The sequence below is a fragment of the Apis laboriosa genome, unplaced genomic scaffold (genome assembly GCF_014066325.1).
Source record: "Apis laboriosa isolate Shangri-la unplaced genomic scaffold, ASM1406632v1 scaffold35_cov144, whole genome shotgun sequence".
In the NCBI taxonomy this organism is placed as follows: Eukaryota; Metazoa; Arthropoda; class Insecta; order Hymenoptera; family Apidae; genus Apis; species Apis laboriosa.
The window spans coordinates 2,867,532-2,889,180 of NW_025222966.1; the positions used below are offsets into that span (position 1 = coordinate 2,867,532).

A 21,649-nucleotide genomic window follows, 5' to 3' on the forward strand; every position below is an offset into this window, starting at 1 on the left:
CATCAATGAAAAATTGTCGATATTCAATATTAATTATTTCTATAGCATGGTAATTCGAGGATTCTTTTATTGTTTAAGTATTAGTGTTTAGTGTTTTTCTGGGCAAAATGTGAAAAGAAGCATTACACTGCGAGTCAGTACTTTTACTTACGACCGCAACCAGTATTATCTTCGATTTGACTCTAAATCGATAGAAGCGATTTCTCTAACCGCAATAAGGACAACCGCAAATAGATCAATATATATAGGCTCACAGCCACACATATGTGCATGCAGATACTTGTACTAATGTCTTTGTGTACATATAAGAAATCCATACATACTAACTTTATAAGCTTCCCGCTAAAGATATTAAAAAAATATTCCTAAGATTGTAATAAAAAAAATTAAAATGTTTTTTTTATTTACGTGTAGTAAAATCATTGAATAATATAGAACTATATGTACGTAATATAACTATATAACTATATAACTGTATTATTTTCATTATTAGTAAACTGATTAAAATTTTTTACCACATCTTCAAATTGATGATATGTAAATTTTTTTATGTAAATATGTTCTCATTTCTTTTTCACAATCATATTCAATCTTCTCATGTATAATTTTATATATATTTTTTTTATATTTAAGTTTACAGAATTTATCCAAATATTTGCTAATCTGACAATCAAAAAGAATTAGAAATAAGTAAAAAACAAAAAAAATATGGAAAAAAATTAAATGTCATCACATTGAAGATCTTTTAGAATCATATTGTTTCTCTCGTGTTAAAATTACAAATATGTACATTTCTCTTTGAGCAAATGGAATGAACTTTGATATCTTTAATTTCATATTACAATGGTAACAATATTTTATAATGAAATTGAAATATTAATTAAAATATTAACATTTGAAAAATTTTGATATCGATAATTATTTTAATATATTATATCATTATAATATTTAAAATAAAAAAAATTTCATAAATTATCGAATTATATATATATATATACATGATTCTAACATAAGAGAAACGATATTATCCAATAAGAAACTATAATCGGTTCAGTAATATTACTTAAAAAAAAGAAAAAAAATGAAATAATCATATTATGTGAACCATCATAAGAGATAAAACATAAATCTCAATCGATGAGATTAAGGATTGTCTCACAGATTTATATTAAAAGCACAGCTTTGCTTGGCTTACAGGTCGGTGATCGGGTCTAAGAGGGAAGGAGAGGGGAGATAGAGAGTATAGAAAGAAAGGAAAGGTGACAGCATTTAAAGGCCAGGGTATTAAGGCACACTTGTGTGCGGGGGTTTCGAGGTAAGAGAGAAAAAAAGAAAAAATATAACGAAAAAGAGAGTGAGAGAGAAAAAAGAAAAACTGGTTGGTGTCCGGCTCTATATGTTATGATTGGGAGTGAAAAGACGGGAAGATGCTCGAGATTCAACAAACGGAGTTTTTAAGAGAGGGAGAAGCCTGCAACCCTCCTGTCGACTTACTACATCCTGATTCGACCGGAACTTCCGTTTCCGAGCGGAAGTCCGCTGAAAGAAGCGTCTCCTTCAATCGAGACGTCCACGTCAAGAGGATCGGTGAGTCCAGGCAATCACACCATATAAAAAAGAATAAATAGCATTGAGACAATAATGCAGATACGGAACGAGTTGGTTTAACGTTGCTTGATTTTATTTCGCTATCTTTTTTGTTTTTTTTTATAAATATTTAAAAATATGTATATAAATACATATTTTTACGTAATATACAATATTATATACAATATATAATACGAACAATGTCACAAGAAGTCTGAGATGATTCAAAAGTAAAAGAAGTACATTCTTTTCCTTTGTTTACCAATATATACTGCTATATTATCTGTGATTTCATATTTTTAATTTAGCCAATGCATATACTTATTTTTATGAGTATATTAAAATATCAATCAATTTGACTTATATTTCTTCCAAAATTTCTTGTTACTTGCAAAATATATATATTATTATTCTAAAGCATTGATATTTAGCATTTATATTTTTTCTAAAGAATAGATATTTATTTTGAAGAGAGATCACATATTGTATTTTAATTATAAAACTAATTCTAATAATAAATTACTATTATATTTTAATTATACAATTAATTATAAAAAGATTTATCATTTATATGAAAAGATAATAAATAATGATTTTAATTAATCATTTTAATAAATAATGATTGAAATTAATCATTAATTTATCGTTCATTTATATACTTCCAATCATATAAATATATAATAAAATATACTTCCAATCATAACATTTATAAGTATTGTAACAAATTAATGTAATATATTCAGATATTTACAAATGATAGGTATTATATTCAAGATTGAATATTTTAATTATTTTTTTGTTTCTTTTCTTTTGTTCTTTTGTTTTTTATTTACTAATATGAATAAAACTACAAGAAAAAGTATAATTAAAATAATATTTAATAAGAAATATATATAATAATAATATATATATAATAATAATAAATCTATCTATTAATTATTTATAATATTCTTGGCTTCATTTTTGTTTTTAAAATCTCTTTTGAAAAATTTATTAAATTTGAAAATTGATTTTTTTATTTTTTAAAATTATTCTAATTGAAATTGAAAAAAATCAAAACAAAAATTTGATTATTTATAGTTTATTTATTCAAGTGACTTCAGAAAGGAAAAAATGCAAAATTATTAAATTAATTTTGTTTCATAAAATATTTTATCGAAAAAATTTGTGTGTATACGATATTATGTAATTTAATTGTTATTTCTAAAATATTTTACTTATTTAAATTAATATTATAATTTTTATTAAGAATTATAATTAAAAATATAAATAAAAATATAAAAATATTATTATATTTAAGAAGTAGTTATATATTTTATATATTTATAACAGATCTATTAAAATATACTATATACAATTATGAGATAAAACAGATATATTGCGATAATTGATATTAGTTATAAAGAATATAATTTATATGCCTAAAATGAAACAAGAAAACAAAATTATCTGTTATGATGTAAAAGCGAAATATATAAAAGCATCGTTGCATCGACTCAGAACATATTCCACTTAATTTACGTATATCTAACCTTTCCAAGTTCAAGTTTTTTCGGTTTCGATATATAACATTTTCAATCAAGAGTTCGCTAACTAACGGCACGAATAATTGTTGTGTTCCGTGATTTATTTTCAGATGATCCTCTTTTTTTTTTTATAAACATTAATAATGGCATTAATCGTAGTCTCTTAAATACTTTGATTTCAATAACAATATTTATTTTTTCTTTTTTTATATATTTATTTAAGGAGTACATTTCTATGTTCTGTACATAATTCTAATAATTAATAAAAGATAAGTAAATCGAACATAATCTTGTCGTTACTCGACTGGATTTTAATTATTCACTTATTTTCTATTATTATTGTTGTTGTTGTTATTACTATTACTATTATTATTATTACTATTACTATTATTATTATCATTGTTATCATTATCATTGTTATCATTATCATCATCATCATCATCATCATTATTATTATCATTATTATTATCATTATCGCTATCGCTATCGCTATCGCTATCGCTATCGCTATCGCTATTATTATCATTATCATTATCATTATCATTATCATTATCATTATTATTATTATTATTAGTATATACATACGGATTCGTAATATGATAACGGTGTGTACGCACTGGACTCAACCATTCCTCTATTATCATCAGTTATTAATTATTAATTACATTAATAATTTCTTTATTTATTTTCTCATTTTATATATTCGAATGTATCATGTGAATCGGTAGTATATATGTACTTATAACTGATTTCCGCATGTTTGGATTATAATCTTTATATTGTATGTATATGACATCTATATATGTATTTTTTTATGTCGCGTCTGTTTGTATTGCCATAATTACGGCAACTGCTTGTTGTATCTTTTAATGTACGTGTTAAATATGTGATACTAACGAAGAAACATAAGTAATACGGATAATTCAACATTTTAAATGTTTTTAACTTTTCGTTCATATACAGACGAAAATAATTTATGTAAAATGTGTAACAATGTTATTTTCTTTAAGTAAATAAATTCAAAATTATTATTCTTATATTTTTATATTATATGATATTCTTATAAAGTCAATCAATAATTTTGTGAATTAATTATTCTTTTTTTATATTTAAATATTTGTAATTTTGATTAAAAATGAAAAAAATTCATTTTGATTAATTTAATTTTAATCATTTTGTTTCTTTTTTTCTATTTTTTTTTTGAAAGCAATTTAATTTTTTTTGACAAATTTTACAAGAAATATGGAAATGATTGGAATTTTATGGAAGCAATAACAATTCAAAAATGGTTTTATTTAAGTCAATTTTTTATATATTGTTCCTTTGTGTACTATATATTTAATTTGAGAACAGTTTTGTGAAGATAATACAATATTTAATTTTTACATAATTTCATCAGAAGTTGAAATTGCAGAATTTTGAATTAGAAATAAATCTTGCTTTTAAAAAATTTGTAACAAAGATGAAAGCAATTTGCAGTACATTTTATTCAATTCATTTTTTTTTTAATTACAAATGTTTTATAATTTTCAACTTTCTATTAGAACAATAACTTTAAAATATATTTATATATTTAAAATTATACATATGTACATCATAAAGATTTTCTAACGTGTATAATTACGTTATTATTACCTTTTTAAAAAGTATAAAAAATGAAAAAAAGTTCATATACATATATATATTCAATTTTAAAAAATCGTAAAAGTTAAGAATTCCTAAATGCATGATAAAAATAAATTATACATTAAAAAAAATAAAATAATAATAGATTTTGATTGGATAAATATTAAAAATATAAGTGTAAAAATATAAGTGTAAAAGTATAAAAATAATCCGAATAATTATATTAATAATTAGTTTGAAAAAATTAAAATACATATTAGAGAAAAGAACATTTCAAATAGAGAATTTTTTAATTCTATAAGATATATATAATTCTATAAGATATTATAAGATATTATAATTCTATAAAATATATTTGTGAGACAACAGTTTTTGAAGATCAATTCTGGATATCAAAAACGTAAAAATTGATATAAAAATGTCGGTTAAGATTTATTAAAAATATTATAAATATTATAAGCAAATATAAATTATAAGCATTTAAAATTTTTATTAATAAGGAAAAACAAAAAATAGCAATATGACAGACATAGCTGTCTGTTTTTCATTTTGTCTAAATTAAATTTCGATTGCTTATAATTTAATAAATAAATTTTAATTGATACATTTGAATACTTTTGAGTTTTATTCTTTTCTAAAATCTCTCTAAAGCTAATATATTAATGTTCTGTTAACACATATTTCTCACAATTTCAAGCAAACAAAAATTTCTTGTTTCAAGAAAAAAAAATTCTCTGCTTCTATAATAATCAATTAATTTATTATATTTAATTTTTTATCAAATTACGATAATTATCGAATATTTTACCTAAATAACTTTTATTTATCATTCTGAAAAAAAATTAAACGATTATCTATTCCGATTAATCGATATCAAACATAAGAATATTGCATTGAAAAATCAATAATTCGACAATTCAATAATATATTGACAGAATAATATTAGCTTTGGGAGAATTAATAGCTATTAAACAAAGTTAACTATCTAAAGATCCAACTTATGTATTATTTTATATTTGTATCTGTTAGTTTTATGATCATCAACATCTATATGCTGATAATAATTTCTCATAGTTAAAGGCAAATAGAAATGACTCAAGACAAAAATAAGCTGTTATGCTTTAATAACGAACATATCCTCAGATTTCTCTAATAACTTTGAAAATTTTCTGTTTTTCAGTTTTGTTGTTTTGTCATTAGCTTCTTCTTTAATATTATTTATAATGCATAAATGTAATCATATGTAAATAAATATAATTAAAGTGATAAAAGTGATAAAAGTAAATAGTTAGATAAATTAATAAGAAAAATTAATATTTTTGCAGAATGTATCTAATAAAGTATTGAAAATAATATAATAAAAATACTGAAATCTATTGTTTTAACAAGTTTGAAAATTTTGATATTAAAAATTTATAATCAATATATTAGATCAAATTTAAACATTTTAAACACAATGCAAACATTATTTCTAGTAGTTAATTAGAACTTTTAATATAACATATTATAATTAGATTATCAATTCACGTTTAAAATATAAGCTAGATTTATCTAGCTAAATTAAAGTTTTTATTCTAGATATTGGATATTGAATGCTATTTCTTAAGTTAATATCAAGAAAAATATATTTCATAAGTTCTAAAAATTCTTTAATATTGAAATTATAAAAAAGATTATATTGAAATTATAATTAACACAATTTAGATAATAGAACCAATTTGATATATAATTAAATTAATTATAATATAATTAAATTTGATAATAATAGTATGTCTGATTCTTAATGATATTTTTGATTAAATTCGTTTAAATTGCAACATTACGAAAGTTAAATTGTTCTTTTAAATATTATAAACTAAGACTATAACTTAGACAAATTAGATTTGCTTCTTTCGTATTAAGAGCGATAGTTTTACATTAAGATGAAAGTCATGTTTCTTAATGACTTCATTCATCTTGTTGTTTATCATTTATCATTATAAATTTCTTTGTTAATTCATCACATTATATCAAAATATACGAGCTATTTAATTTTCCTTGATTTTTAATCCTTTTCATGTTTTTCAAGATTTATATATTCTTTTTTTTTTCTTTTTATGTATTATTAATTTATATTTTTTTTAGAATAAATTTAAAACTAAAATAATATCTAATAAAATATATAAAAATATATATTATTAAAAAGTTTTTAATAATATATATTATTTCTCATTACAAAGAATTCTGATAATTTTAATCTTCTATATTATAATAGAATTACGAATAAAAAAAGCAAAATGAAATAGAATGATTTAATTTTGGATTGAAATAAGAAATTTTATTAACAAAAATATTTTTCTGCGAATAAAATTTTTTGAAAATATTAAAATATTTGTTTTACTAAAATGCTAAAATAAAATAGAATATACTTAAATACATATCATATGATAACAATTTATTTATATTTCTTATTTAACAATGAACATTGATTTTTTAATGTTTTTCTCTGCTTTACTTTATTATTAAAATTAAAATATTTGTGAAACATCTTTGAACAATTGATTCTAATCAAAATAAATAAAAAAGCTGATATATAAAAATATCGATTAAAACTTATTTTTAAAACTATAAATAAATTATAAATAATTAACGGTTGTATTAAACAAAAAGAAATGAAAAAACTGAAATAATTCTGTTTTCTTTACTTCGTATTCTATTTCACTTATTATTTTGCTTTATTTATAACATGAATTTAATTATTCATAACTTAATTAATAAGTTTCAATCGAATTTTTCTATATTTTCCATGTTTGTTTTAATCTCTAAAATCAATTCAAATTGTATACATTTTATATATTATATTTGTATATTTTTAAAATTTAATATTTAAAATATTTTTAGAATTGAATGATATAAAAAAGATGTAAATTAAAAATTTATTTATAAAAAAATTTTATATATATAAGAAAAATTCGAAAATTATTTATAATAAAGTAAAAAAAAATATTTAATATAAAATATTCCGTGATATTAATTAATGAAAAAAATGAATGAAATTTGAAAATTCTTAAAATGATCATTATTTTCTCAAAAAACTTAATACATATAGATTTATAGCATTAAAAGACAAAAAAAAAAATAATAGATTTCAAAAAAATATAAAAAAAATATAAAGTCTAAGACGATTTCGTTCGAAATAGATGAAATGATTTTTGATGTGATGACCCAGATGCATATTATACATGTTCATATTATAAATCTAATAAAAAAAAACTTATTTTCTTTTTTATATAAAATATTTCCAAATATAAAATATATTGAATATATATTCATATATATTCAAAAATTCTAAATATCCTTCGTGAAATCATTTTTTACAAACCAAACAATTGAATTTACTCATCTTATTATAATGTATGATTCTATATTGTTTATCTTATGCATTCAATATTATTATCTTTTTTTGAGAATATTATTTTTTTGTATCGGAAAATCTAAAAAATTTTCACTAGAAAATAATCTTATGTTAATTATTTTCTGTTTATTTAATTTTTTAAAATGTGTTTTTACTTTTTTGTTTGAAATTTTTTCAATTGCAGATTTCTTTTTTCGATACTTTTTGTTTTAGGAAATATTTTTAGAAAATAATAAATAATAGGAGTCTGGATTAAACTAAATATATTTATCATGCGTCTATTCTATAAAATCATTTAATCAAAAAATCAAAAAGTGATGATTCACTTATTTTTTTTCAATAACTATACGATAATATCATATATCATATCATATAATATAATATAATACAAATGTAAATATTATATTAATGTATTACATTTCAACAAAAAAGTCATTATTTTGATAAAATGTTGTTAAATTTAGTTAAAAAAAATAATTTAAGAAATACATAAAAAGTTTTCGAAAATATTTTGGGAAAATACAATTTTTATATTATATATCACTTATCTGATTTTTTAATTGAAAATAAAAACAAAAACAACATGTTAATATATTTTATATGTATATGTTATGTATTGTATACAATATAAGGTAAATAATTGAAAATCAGAATGTTTTATAGTTTTTATTATAATCGAGTCATTTGGCCTGCAATACTATCTGATTAAGAATTATCATATAAAATTTTTTGATAATTAGTTTGTTGAAGTAAGAATTGGTACAGATTTGAAATATTCTAATTTAAAAAACCTTTCCAATTTGACGCGTTTTACTTTTGATATAATTACTTTAGAATAAATATTTATTTTGTATTATTTCAATTATAATCGTTTATATTATTGAATAGAGATAAAGATTATATATGTTATATATTTGTTTAGAAACGATATAAAAATTACTATAGATTAATAAAAATTTTTACAGATTAAAAATATAAAAATTGATATGCAACTGAAGTTTATGTTACACAAAGTGGAGTGAACTGATAATGTAATAGAGAGAGAGAGTTGTTTCAGATGTAACAAGTTTCGTCTAATGTAAATGTCAATTGCTTATAATTTAATAAATTATAACTAAATATAATAAATTATAATATATTAATAAATCGATATTTTTGTATATTAACTTTTATATTCACTTTAGCTTGAATTGATTCTTCAAAAGTGTTCCACAAATATATTAACATCTATAATACAATTTTAGTTAAAGACATATTTTTATTTATGTAAATAATTAAATCATGTAAATAATTAATTCTAAATTCTAAATTTATCGATTTTCTAATAAAATATATAGATATAATAAATATATAAACAAAAAAATATTTTCGAAGTAAAATGAAAATTAATTAAAATGAATTAGACGTAATAATATCTCGATAATGAAATTGCGATTATCCAGAGTCTCAATCATTTATGCCGATTATTTAATAATAACTTAATAATAAATTATATTCAATATTAAATTTGTATTTTTCTTTTGAATTTCTATTTTTTCTATTTTAAATTTCTCTCCGTTAATTATTTATCATATTTTTGTAATTAAATAATTATTATAACTAATATATATTAAATTTAATTGTAAATGAATGTAAAAATGACTTGTAAAAGAAAACAATTTGTGTAACATATTCATTTTTAGTTATTGTTTTCGATATAAGTCGATTAATTGAAGTCCTACTGTATTTTTCTTGCAGTGATGTGATATATTACAATAATCTTCTAATATTTTTATTTTAACCTATAATATTTTATATTTATTCAATTTTGTTTGTGATTAATAATTTAAGAAATGAAATATAACAGTTTTCTTTAGAATTGTAATATTTTAATTTATCTCATTTTGAATCTCTATTAACAACTGTTATCTAATTATATTATGAAAATTTTTAATTTCAATTTTATTTCAATTTCATTTTATTTTAAAATTATTAGAAAAAATTATAAAAATATTCGTTATTTTATTCGTTTGCAATTAATATATAATTTTTAGGTTTAAAAATTTTTAATTAATAATAAATAGTTTGGAAATATTTTGAATAGTTTGGAATATTTATGAAATATGGGAGAAGAAGCATATATGTACGTATTATTAAAATATACATATATATTTTTTATATTTAATATATATAAAATATACTATATTTATAACTATCATCACGAATTTTTAAACACTTTTGATGGTCTGATAAACAATTTCCAAAAAATTTTTCGATAAAATATATAAGATCACTTCTTTTTAAATGACATAATATTTTTAACTTTATATTATAGTTTTATAATATTAAGACAATCTATATACCAATGACTATATTCAACAATTTATACTATGATTTTAAAATGATCTTGATTCTTGAAATTTTAGCTCTATAAAACTATAGGCTATAATAGTATTTCTTATAATTAAACAGAATGTAATATAATATGAAGATATATTTCTTTTTATATATTATTTACTTATATACTTCATATATAAAATTTCAGTACATATGAGTATACATATAGCAGTATATATAATATAATCTTAGTATAGTTTCCTATTTTTCCCAATTAAATCAAAATTCGAGAGTCAAAATTATGATACATAATAGAGTGTTAAATTTGAATAGCTATTAAAATGATATGCTATTTAAAAATGATTCTAATATCATTTAAAAACGTCAAAATATTGATTCTTCTTGATATTTTATTAAAAATCAATTTTTTAGAAATTGTTTATACGATAGCTTATAATTATACTGGTTAACTTTTATTTAAAATTTTTTTTCTCTGACTATTAGAAAGATTTTAAATCCCTAATATATTTTAACAAAAAATAAGTATATCTTAATAAAAAATAAAAATTAAAAATAAATATCAAAAAATTATAATTATTTAATTTACTAATATGTAATCATATATTATATTCAGATTAAATAATGAAAGACAATCATGAAATTGCGTAATATAGAAGAAACGAATGAAGAAATATAAACATTAATACATAGTTAGTGAAGAATTATTTAACTTTTCAAGTAACACAATTCAATTATATCATGACAACAGAAATGTTTTTAATACTTCTATTTTTAAGAATTAACTAATATTTTAAATATTTACTTATTATTATTACTCATTGTCTCAATATAATAAATAAAATTCATGTAGAAATATTAAATTCTTTTCTAATGAGAAATAGAACTTATATCGTAAAATTATAATATATATAATGTATATAAATTATTTGTTTAAAATTGTTTAAGATTCTGATAAAATATATTCATATATATATATATATATTATAATCATCTTAAACTTAAAAATTTATAAATTTTAATTTTTCTTTTTAACTTTATCGCATATTTTGAAAATATATTAGAATTCAATACGTAATTCATTGATATATTTATATACCAGTTTTAAATGCTAATGTTTAATCTTGACAGTCTTCCTAATATTTAAGAATACTGTATTTATTTAATCTATATTTTAGAAATGAAATAATTAAAATATAAAAAGATAAATTTTTTGAAAAATTATTTTATAATATTTTATAAAAATTTTGATAATGTCTTAATATAATTATTGAATCTGAATTAACCGTGATCGCTATAGATTTGAAATACATGTTATCGAAAATATGAAAGATTATGTACTTGTAACTTCAATAATGACGTAATCTTTATCAAACTTATATCATCCAATTCGTTTTGTACTTTATCTATAATTTTTTCAATTTATAATTTCATTCTATCAATGATTTTTCCCCTATCTTCTTGATCCATTTAAATCGATATACTTGATTGCATATTGAAGAGAATTGAAATAAATCATGATCAACTAAAACAAAAAAGTCTGAGTATTTAATGAATTGATATCAGTATATGTTCGAAGAAATTATCATAAAAAAATGAGGATAAAATTGATTATAGATATTAATGTATGTAACTTTGGATATTGAGGAATGAAGGAAAGAAAAAGACATAAATGAGACAAATTATGAATACAAGATTAATAATAGCAACATATAATAATAATCGTATAAAGATCTACATTAAAGTAAATTTATTTTATTCAATTTTAAAAATATATTAAAATTATATATTAAAACTTTTTATTATATATTAAAATTTTTTAATTAGTTTTAGTTTAATAGTTTTTTGAATTGTATAAAAATAAGATAATACATAATAAACATGAGTATAATATCATCTCAAATTATTTTTCCTTTATTTCTATAGTTTTTGTTTTTTATTTGGCATAAATTATAATATATATTATTTTATAATATATATCAATATTATTTTATAATATATATCAATATTATAAAATATATTCAAAATTTCAATTTATCACAACATTAACAATTCATAATAACAATAATAATAATAAAAAATAATTGTTAATCAAGTGGAGATACAAATTAATTTTAACTGATGCAAAATATTAAAACACATAATATTAAGAATTGCCTTAGCATGCAAATTAAATGAAAAAAACAAAACTCAATGCAATTTACTTAAATTATATCTAATTTATTTAGATTATGTCTAATAAAAATATTGAACGATATATTGTATGATATTGTACTTACTGATCTACTTACTCTCTTACTAGTCTCAGAGCATATTGATAACTTTTCACTTGGATCGCATTTTCAAGTTGCGTTACTAGTCAATTTATCACCGATCTCCTGTCTATGCTTTCATTATGATTTATTGTGCGAACATTGTATTTATCGTAACGAAAACGTACGAATTAAGATACAATTTATGGTTACATAATCGCTATTTCGGCGATGATTTATATCATCCAAATCGAATTACTAATCGAACGTTTTATCGATATATCTTCTTTTTTTTTTCTGAAAAATTTTTTAAATAGAAAGAAATAATTTTAAATTAAATTAAATTTTTTAACTAATTAATTAATTTAATTTTGAATTTTAAATTTTAAGTTATTATTTATCAAATATTATAACTTTGAAAAAATTATTTATTTATTAAATATTAATTTTGGAAGCATTAAAAAGATAATCTTTATTATAGTTACTCGAAATTAAATTTTTAGATTCCATAAATTTGTAGAGAATTATTTTAAAATCATTTATACAATTTCATCAAAAATTTGCATAATTTTTTAAAAAAAATAAAAAATAAAAATAAATTTTTTAAAAAATTAATTTAAATTAATTATTTATCAGTGATTCATATATAATCTAATTCATATATTTAATTTATGAATTAACAATTATTAACAATCAACTATTAACAATCAATTCGATAATCACTTATATTATAAATACTATCAGTTTTACAATTTTACAATGATAATGATAATTGATTGATTTTTCGCAAATTAATGTTAAAATATTTTTTTATAATGCATTATTGATCATATTCTCATTAATCAATTGGATAAAGACTGTAAAAAAATATTTCATTCGCGTGTAGCTAAAAACGATAGAGACGTATTTAATTTTTATTATTAATTTAATTTTAATTATTAATATGTACCTAATTCAAGAATTTGATATTTTTATAAAAAAAATCATAATTAAATAACGGAACAAATCTCTTTTCTACATTTGACTTGGTTTATATCAAGAATTTAGATAATTTATATTAATAATAATGTGATAAAAACGATATGATTATATTCTAGAAAAAATAATATAAATTAATTTTTAAATTGAAATTTTTTTTAATTTTTAAATTGAAAAAATATTAATGATAGCTATAGTTAGTAAAGACAATTTTAACAATTTATTCATGATGGAAGATTTATTATTTATTAGGTGTGCAAATAAGTTACTTCCCGTTTGTGATGCCATCTGAAGAGTCGAAATGAGTTCTTTAAAAGTTTCCAATCCTATGCAACAATTTCAAGCAATATGGCGTGCGAGAAGCATCATTTGCGTCACTGCTTACTTTTTGCATTCCAGCTTAGAGAATCAGCTATTGAAGCTATTAGTTTGTATGGGGAAAAAATGCTGTATCTTACAACGTGCAAACATAGTATTAAAGATTTAAAACTGAAAATTTTAATTTGGAAGATGATGATCATTCAAGTATACCGAGAAAATTTGATAGTGAATTAGAAGAATTGCTCGAAAATTCGATCCAGATGTAAGAAAAATTGACAGAAAGATTGGGCAGGGAGATTGGGAGACAAGCAGTGTCTATCCGACTGAAACAATTGGGTAAAATTTAGAAGTTAAGATGATGGATCCCATATTTATTATGCGAATTAAGCGAAATGAATAAGAAAAACAGACTCGAGATTTCTGCTTTGCTTTATAAATAATAATAATAACGACATAAAAGGAAAAATTTTCTGCATAAAATTGTTATTGACGATGAAATGGGCCTTATATGACAATCCCAAATGACGGAAATCACGGATTAATCCCGGATTAGGATTATCCCGATCGGAGGAACCGTCGATTTCAGTAGCAAAATTACCCGAATTTACATTGCAAAAAAGTTTCGCTGTTTATGTGATGAGATTATTGAAGAATCATCCATTATGAACTGTTTTCACATGGAAGAACAATAATTGCCGAATATTATCAATATCAATTAATGAATCTATATGACTAGTTAGAGCAGAAATGATCATTTAGACAAGGAACAAAATATGTGATTTTGTAGCACGACAATGCACGGCCATACTTTGCAAAAAAAACATAATTTATGCGTTGAGATGGAAAGTTCTGCTAGATGCGATATATTCTCCAGACTTGGCCCAATTTTTTTCGGAATCTGCAATACCAATTGTTGGGGAACCACTTCGGAATTTGGAAGAAAATATCCGAAAATGTATCGATAATTTTATAACCAGCAAGCAGCCGTCATTCTTCAGGAATGAAATTTATAATTTATCAGATGGAAAAAGTTAGAAAGAAAATGAGAATGAATACTTTGAAAGGTAATCTTGTATGATTTATATAATAAAATTTTGAATTTGAAAAAAAAGGGGAAAGAACTTATTTGTACACTTAATATAATTGTGTTTGATATATTTCACAATTATAAGGAGAAAAAATTATAAGGAGCTGGGAAAATATTCAACTTTTTTCGAATATATAATAATTTTTCGAATATATAAATAATTTGTATCACAAAAAAGACATAAAAACATATGATACAGCTAAAATATATTTGAAAATTTTATGTTCTTGAAATTTTTGTGCGTGATATATTATTTAATTAAATTAAATATTGCAAAAAAATTATCATTTTTCTTGTGACATCTTCATATTATTTATTAAATTTCAATCTGTTATTTAAAGCGAAATATTTTTATTGGATTTTAAATTATATTTTGTATTTTTCATTTCTACAATATTTTTTTGAGAAAAAAAATCGACTTGATTAATTTCAATTTTCAATGATAATAAAAATACTTAACTTATAATTAAGCTTTCAAAAAGCATATTAAGATTGAAATAAAATTTAAAGAGATTGAAGAAAAAGAAAATGGACCAAAATTTAAATTTTAAATTTATTAATTTTTCGAAATATTAATAAAAATCTTTTAATATTATATATTAAATTCTGCTTATAAAGATGTAACTAATATATTGAATATTACTTACACAGATATTATTAAAACAACCATTTTTCAAACTATTCGATCGTTGAATTATCAAATGTTAGAAAAAATACAGTAATATAGTAATTAATATGAATAGAATGTTCCGAAATCAGTTATTGTAGTAATTTTAATAGTCCAAAGAATATTTTTTATCTACAATACGATAATCTTATTTTGATTTATATGCGATAATATTATTAAATTAGAAAAACTTTTTCTCAATAACCGATAATGTCGACAATGATTATTATTATTATTTTTTTTCATGAAATTCTGATTATAAATTATATTTGATTTTTTTTCATATAAAATATTTCTAAATGTTTCTAAAAATGTGAAGTACTTTTAGAGATTGAATTCTAAATATTAAAATAATGAAAAAAGCATATATATTAAGACTTAATAATATGCACTTTCAATTTGTGTTAGATAGAGATGGCGGTCAACTGGATATATGACAGTAGTATATTGTAGTGATGTATTATACAGAAGAGCCTCAATAAAAATACAACGAATTTATATTCTTTTAAATAAGCAATTAACTACTTCGGAATTTTAATGTAATGTATAATGTACATATTATGTAATTTTTTTCTATAATTATTTTTCAAATAAAATTATTTTCATAAATGATTATTATTTAGTATCGTTTTTTATAAAGATTATTCAATTAAAATTTTATTTGAAATATGTATTCAAATAACTTCAGATATAAGTTCGATATAATCAACAATTAATATTATTGATTATAATATAATATATTATAATTATATTAATAAAATAGCATTACTAACTATGAATGCTAATTCAAATCGCTAAAAAAACAGAAAAAATGATATAATAATACTTAAAATCTTATGTGTTAGATACAAAAATACGAAAATCTAATTCAATAACTTTTCCAATTATTAAAGCAATATTGTTTTTTTATTGTCTTAGTTCATTCATTAGTTATCAAAAATATGTATATCAAAAATAAAAATACTAAAAAAAATTAATGTATAATGTGTGATATTATTGTTATTAATATATGATATTATTCTGAAATTACTACTTACTATGTCATTATTTATTCTTTCATTCAGCAATTTTATATTATAGAATAAGGAATATTAGGTAAATAAAATAAAGATAAAAATTAGTTTTAATAAATTAAAATTTTACTGACTTATATGCAATGATCTATGAAATTTATTTGAATCAAATATCATTAGTGATTTTTTTGTATATATACGTGAAAATAATTAAAAGAACTAACTTTATGTACAACAAAACATTTTTAATTAATTCAAAAATCAATCTTAAAGATATCTTTAATAAAATTTGGCGTATATCGATATTCTTATATTATATATCTTTGAATAATTAATCTGGTTATTAGTCAATGCGATAATCTTGCTTTAGCTTCACGATTATCGCATAAATCGCAATGATCACTAGTTTCACTAGTTTCACTAGTTTTACAATTCAAGTTTCTTGAATTTTGTACGAAGATATATTGCATGTTTCGCTACTTCACCATGTTGCTTTTATGTCTTTCAACTTCTATAGCTTATAGCTATTGAAAATATATACATAGTCTGTGTGTGATCTTCTATCTCCTTCAATTTTCTCAACTTGTCTGAATATATGCCTTTTCCAAAGTATCTAAAATATAAATTTCATATAAATGTATTTCGAAAATAACGTAATATCCTTCGGCTTCTTTCTGAACGGCTTCTCAATATTTTTTGGTGTTATTGAAGTGCACTAGACGACATAAATAATATCAAGATTGTTAAAATCTAACTTAATAATTTTAAATGTTGCACAAACAGGATGCCTGAATTGTTAATATTATTTAAAAGGACCTCTGATTATAGAACTATAAAATTGTTTGTATTATAAGCTTGAAGTGAACGAATACTTTAATTATTTCTGGCTGATTGACGATTGACTATAATATTAATCTGATTCTATACTCTGATGTAAATTGTATTGTTATTGATTTATTTGATTTAGAAGACTGTTGCAGAGTTTGATTTTTCCAATTATTATTTTCAATGAAAATAAAAGAGAGATGAAGGAACCAATAATTACGTTGAAGGACAATTTTAAGATAGACTTTCACGAAATCGCGTCGCAGTACGTGGAGGAATCAAAACATTTGCAATTGTTTTCATGGTGATCATGATTGCAAGACATTAAACATGCAAGTCTGATTTGTGAAATGGCTATTGCTATTATATCTCTATTTTGATTGCTAATGAAGATCTGGAAAGTATTATTAAACTATATCTGTTCGTTTTAAAAAAAATTATTGCTAAACTTATTGAAAATGCTGGAGCCATTGAAAAATGCTCCATAAAATTCAAGCTGTTTGACCACTTCATAAGTCAGCTCTGGTTTTGTCTTTAATAAAGATCATTATCAGATATATCAATATCCCTATTAATTTTTTGATTAAACATCGTCATTTTTAGTTCTGTTATTCAAGAATAAATTTGCCTTAGGCCATAGCATAGTCTCGTACGTAATCGTAACGAATTGGTCAATGAGATATCGTTCTCATTCTAATCTCGATTTTGACAATAGTGACAATAGTAAGTTTCATCGAGATTCATCATGTCAAAATATTGAACGAAACATTTTTTTGATTTGTTGCATTCACAAATTATAATAAATAAAATGTTATTAAATAAATAACATCATGAGATTATTTCTTTATGTACAGAATATCGGCAAAAATATGATTTTTCATAAATAACAATCTTAATCCTTTAGAATTTTATTTGTTGCTCATTCCATTATTATCTAAATTAATTCTGTCGCAAACAGAATTTTTTTTTAATTTTTATATTTTGTTTTTTTGTTTTTTTTTTTACATGAAACGATAATTTTGATCTTGATACCATTATATCTAGAATATTTTCGAAATACAGTTTTCAGCAAATTTATTTTGAAGAATATATCCGTTTTGCCATATATCTTATTGTAAACGTTAAATCAAAGATTTCTTATGAAAAGAATTATATGGAATTCGTCGAATTGTTATCAGCATCGAAATCGATACCTCAAGTTACGTTTCATCCGCAATATTTCTCATCATTGGCAATTATTTCTTTGTCCATATAGTTTTTTTTTTGTCTATTGAGTTATATACTTATCTTAATTTTCTGTATTTATTCGTTATTTCCTACTATTTCTTTTAGGTTACAATGCTGGATTTTCGGATCGTGCTAATTCTGTTTTTGGCTGATACAACAATGATTTCAAAGTTACGCATTTCCGGCTTATAGAATCATCTTATAGAATAACCATTGAAAATCATATTTTGATTCATCGTTATTGATATTTTTATTCAGAAATCATATGTAATTTACTATAATATTGTAATTTAATAATTTTCTAACTGAATTAAGATTCTATATTCTTTGAATGCTCTCAATATTCTATTAATATTTTTTATTTTCTATATTACAATATTTTCTTGATATGAAGTTATTATTTAATATATAGATGTTGGTATTGATTACTCGAAGATGCTATAAGTTCAGGAATCCATATCTCAAATGGCATCCTATTTTAAGAGGTTTTTAGATTTATTTTATTTTTTATATCGATTTTTCAGTTAACTCAATACGAATTGTTTCCATCCAGAACATCTTATTTTTATGCTCTATCATCCTTTTTTAATGTGAGCAGTAGCATGATCAACATATTCCTTCCTATAAATAATTATTGAATTTCTTCTTATTCATGTTTATTGTGCATTTATAATTAATTTTATCTGATTTTGCAAAAGCTTGAAATTTTTTAAATACTTTGAGTATTTACATGAATTTTACTATAAAAAATAGATTTCACATCGGGAGAAATCATTTATAAAAGAAGAAATTAACTTTTCTTTTCAATTATTGAATTTGAAATATTGGATAGGAATTATTTGAATTATTTTGAAATTTCCTATTACTTTTACAATCATTTGATTTAAAAAATGATTGATAAAGTATTTAATTTAACTTTTAAATATTTCACGTAAGCACAATTAATCATAATATATGATTATATCAAATATCAATAATAGCATTAGTCGATATATTTATTAGATCAATCGACTGAAATGTCTCATCCGTTCATACCATCTAAATCTGGGAGTTTTAATCCATAAGGACAGTGTAATCTTTAAAATCTTCTTTAATAAAATACAGATTATTTAATTTATCGGGTATCACCGTTTTTTTATCATTTCTTATTATTACAAGACATCGTAAACAAAATTTCATGCTTTTTATAGATTACAATTTCATTTTTAGATTAAATATGAAAAAATACTTATTGGATTCATTGCATTCGTTTGAAGCAATAATGCACATTTTTGCCTAATATTTACGAACAAAGTATCCGATTTATGTTTAACTTTAATCTTCGTTACCACATATGATTTCATAATTCCTGAATGTATCTTTTTTATCTAAATTGTATCTATATTATCTATATTATCTATATTATATATCTATATTATATATTATCTATATTATCTAAAAATTTTGATCTTCAAAGAAATATATATTATTATAATATTATTATAATATACAATAATGCAAAAATTTTTTTTTAAATGGTGATTGTATATAATTACATTGATTAATCCTAATAATATCGAAGAAATAATAAGCTTATATTTTCTCTTCTTTATCATCCTAATTTAACAATTTCTTAACAATTCTTTATCTTTCTAATTTAACAATAAAGCCTTTCTCGTAGCTTATAATGTAAATGTTTTGTAACATAGTCTAAAAATGATATATTCTCAAACATGTTTAATTTTATTTGAATTTTACAAATAAAATTAAATCAGACTTAACTTTTTTATTACTTTATAATTATTTTTCAATAGTAGCTTCAAATTCGCATTTTCCATAGTTCAATGTTGGTTCATCCTATATTTTTATTTTTTATCATCAAAGAATACTACAAAAATTATAATTTTCTTTCTAATAATTCAATTCTTAATAGTGTTATTGTAGTATTGCAATAGTAGTATTGTATTGGTTTTGCTGGATAGTTAATCTTTTGCACTCCAGGCCTGTTTTGCTCGGTCGAACCAGCAACTCCAGATTCGGACGCGTGCATTCAGTGCATTCGATGCGTTTGATGTGTTCGGTAGAATTTCTTACAGCTATTTTATAATGATTTCACACACAAATTAACGCATAAAACTTTTATTTAATATTTTAATATTTTATATGTATTATATTATTCTTTACATATAAAGAAACAAAATTTATTGAATATTAAAATCTATATTGTTTTGTGTGATATTTTATGAAGCAATTAGCAAGATGCATCCTCAGTTTGTCAGGGCAAGTAAAGCAATAGTACTTTTCCTTCTAACTTTTTTATTGCATAATTATTTCGCGCACTATTTCATTAATTAGTTCATCAGTAAAAAATAGTTTAAAAATATCTAATGGTTCATTTATATTCAAAGATATTTGCGGTCCTACAAATTTTTCACTGGGTACAAATTGTATTCTTCGCTATATTTTCTGATTCTATGCATATTATTCATTTGGAATTTTTTGTGTCTTCTGCGATATCTTCACTTAAACTATTATTTTCACATCATTATTCTATCTATTATTCTTATTTTTCGCCTTCTTATATCTTTTATTTCATCTCTATGTTCATCATTGCTTTCTCTATCGTTAATTTCTTAATGAATAGAAATTTATATATATATATAATTTTGTAATAACGAAATAACGAAAAATCAAACTCATCTTCACTTAAACTAATTTCATTATCGTATTCCATGCTTACAAATCTCAAAAACTTTGAAAATAATATTTCTATTGTCACGACTGTCAAACTCAGATTAACGAAAATGTCATTCGACTCACGATCACAATCTAA

General features: G+C 20.9%; 1 protein-coding gene across 2 annotated transcripts in view; it reads left to right on the top strand.

Annotated features, from left to right (window-relative positions):
- LOC122715463 overlaps positions 1-21,649 on the top strand; it is a 204,140-nt gene that overhangs the window by 10,578 nt on the left and 171,913 nt on the right. For both annotated transcript variants that reach the window (XM_043937681.1, XM_043937679.1), the window contains exon 2: positions 1,198-1,587. In XM_043937681.1, coding sequence (XP_043793616.1) covers positions 1,428-1,587 — 160 coding nt within the window. In that variant the 5' untranslated portion in view covers positions 1,198-1,427. The remainder of the gene's footprint in view (positions 1-1,197; positions 1,588-21,649) is intronic.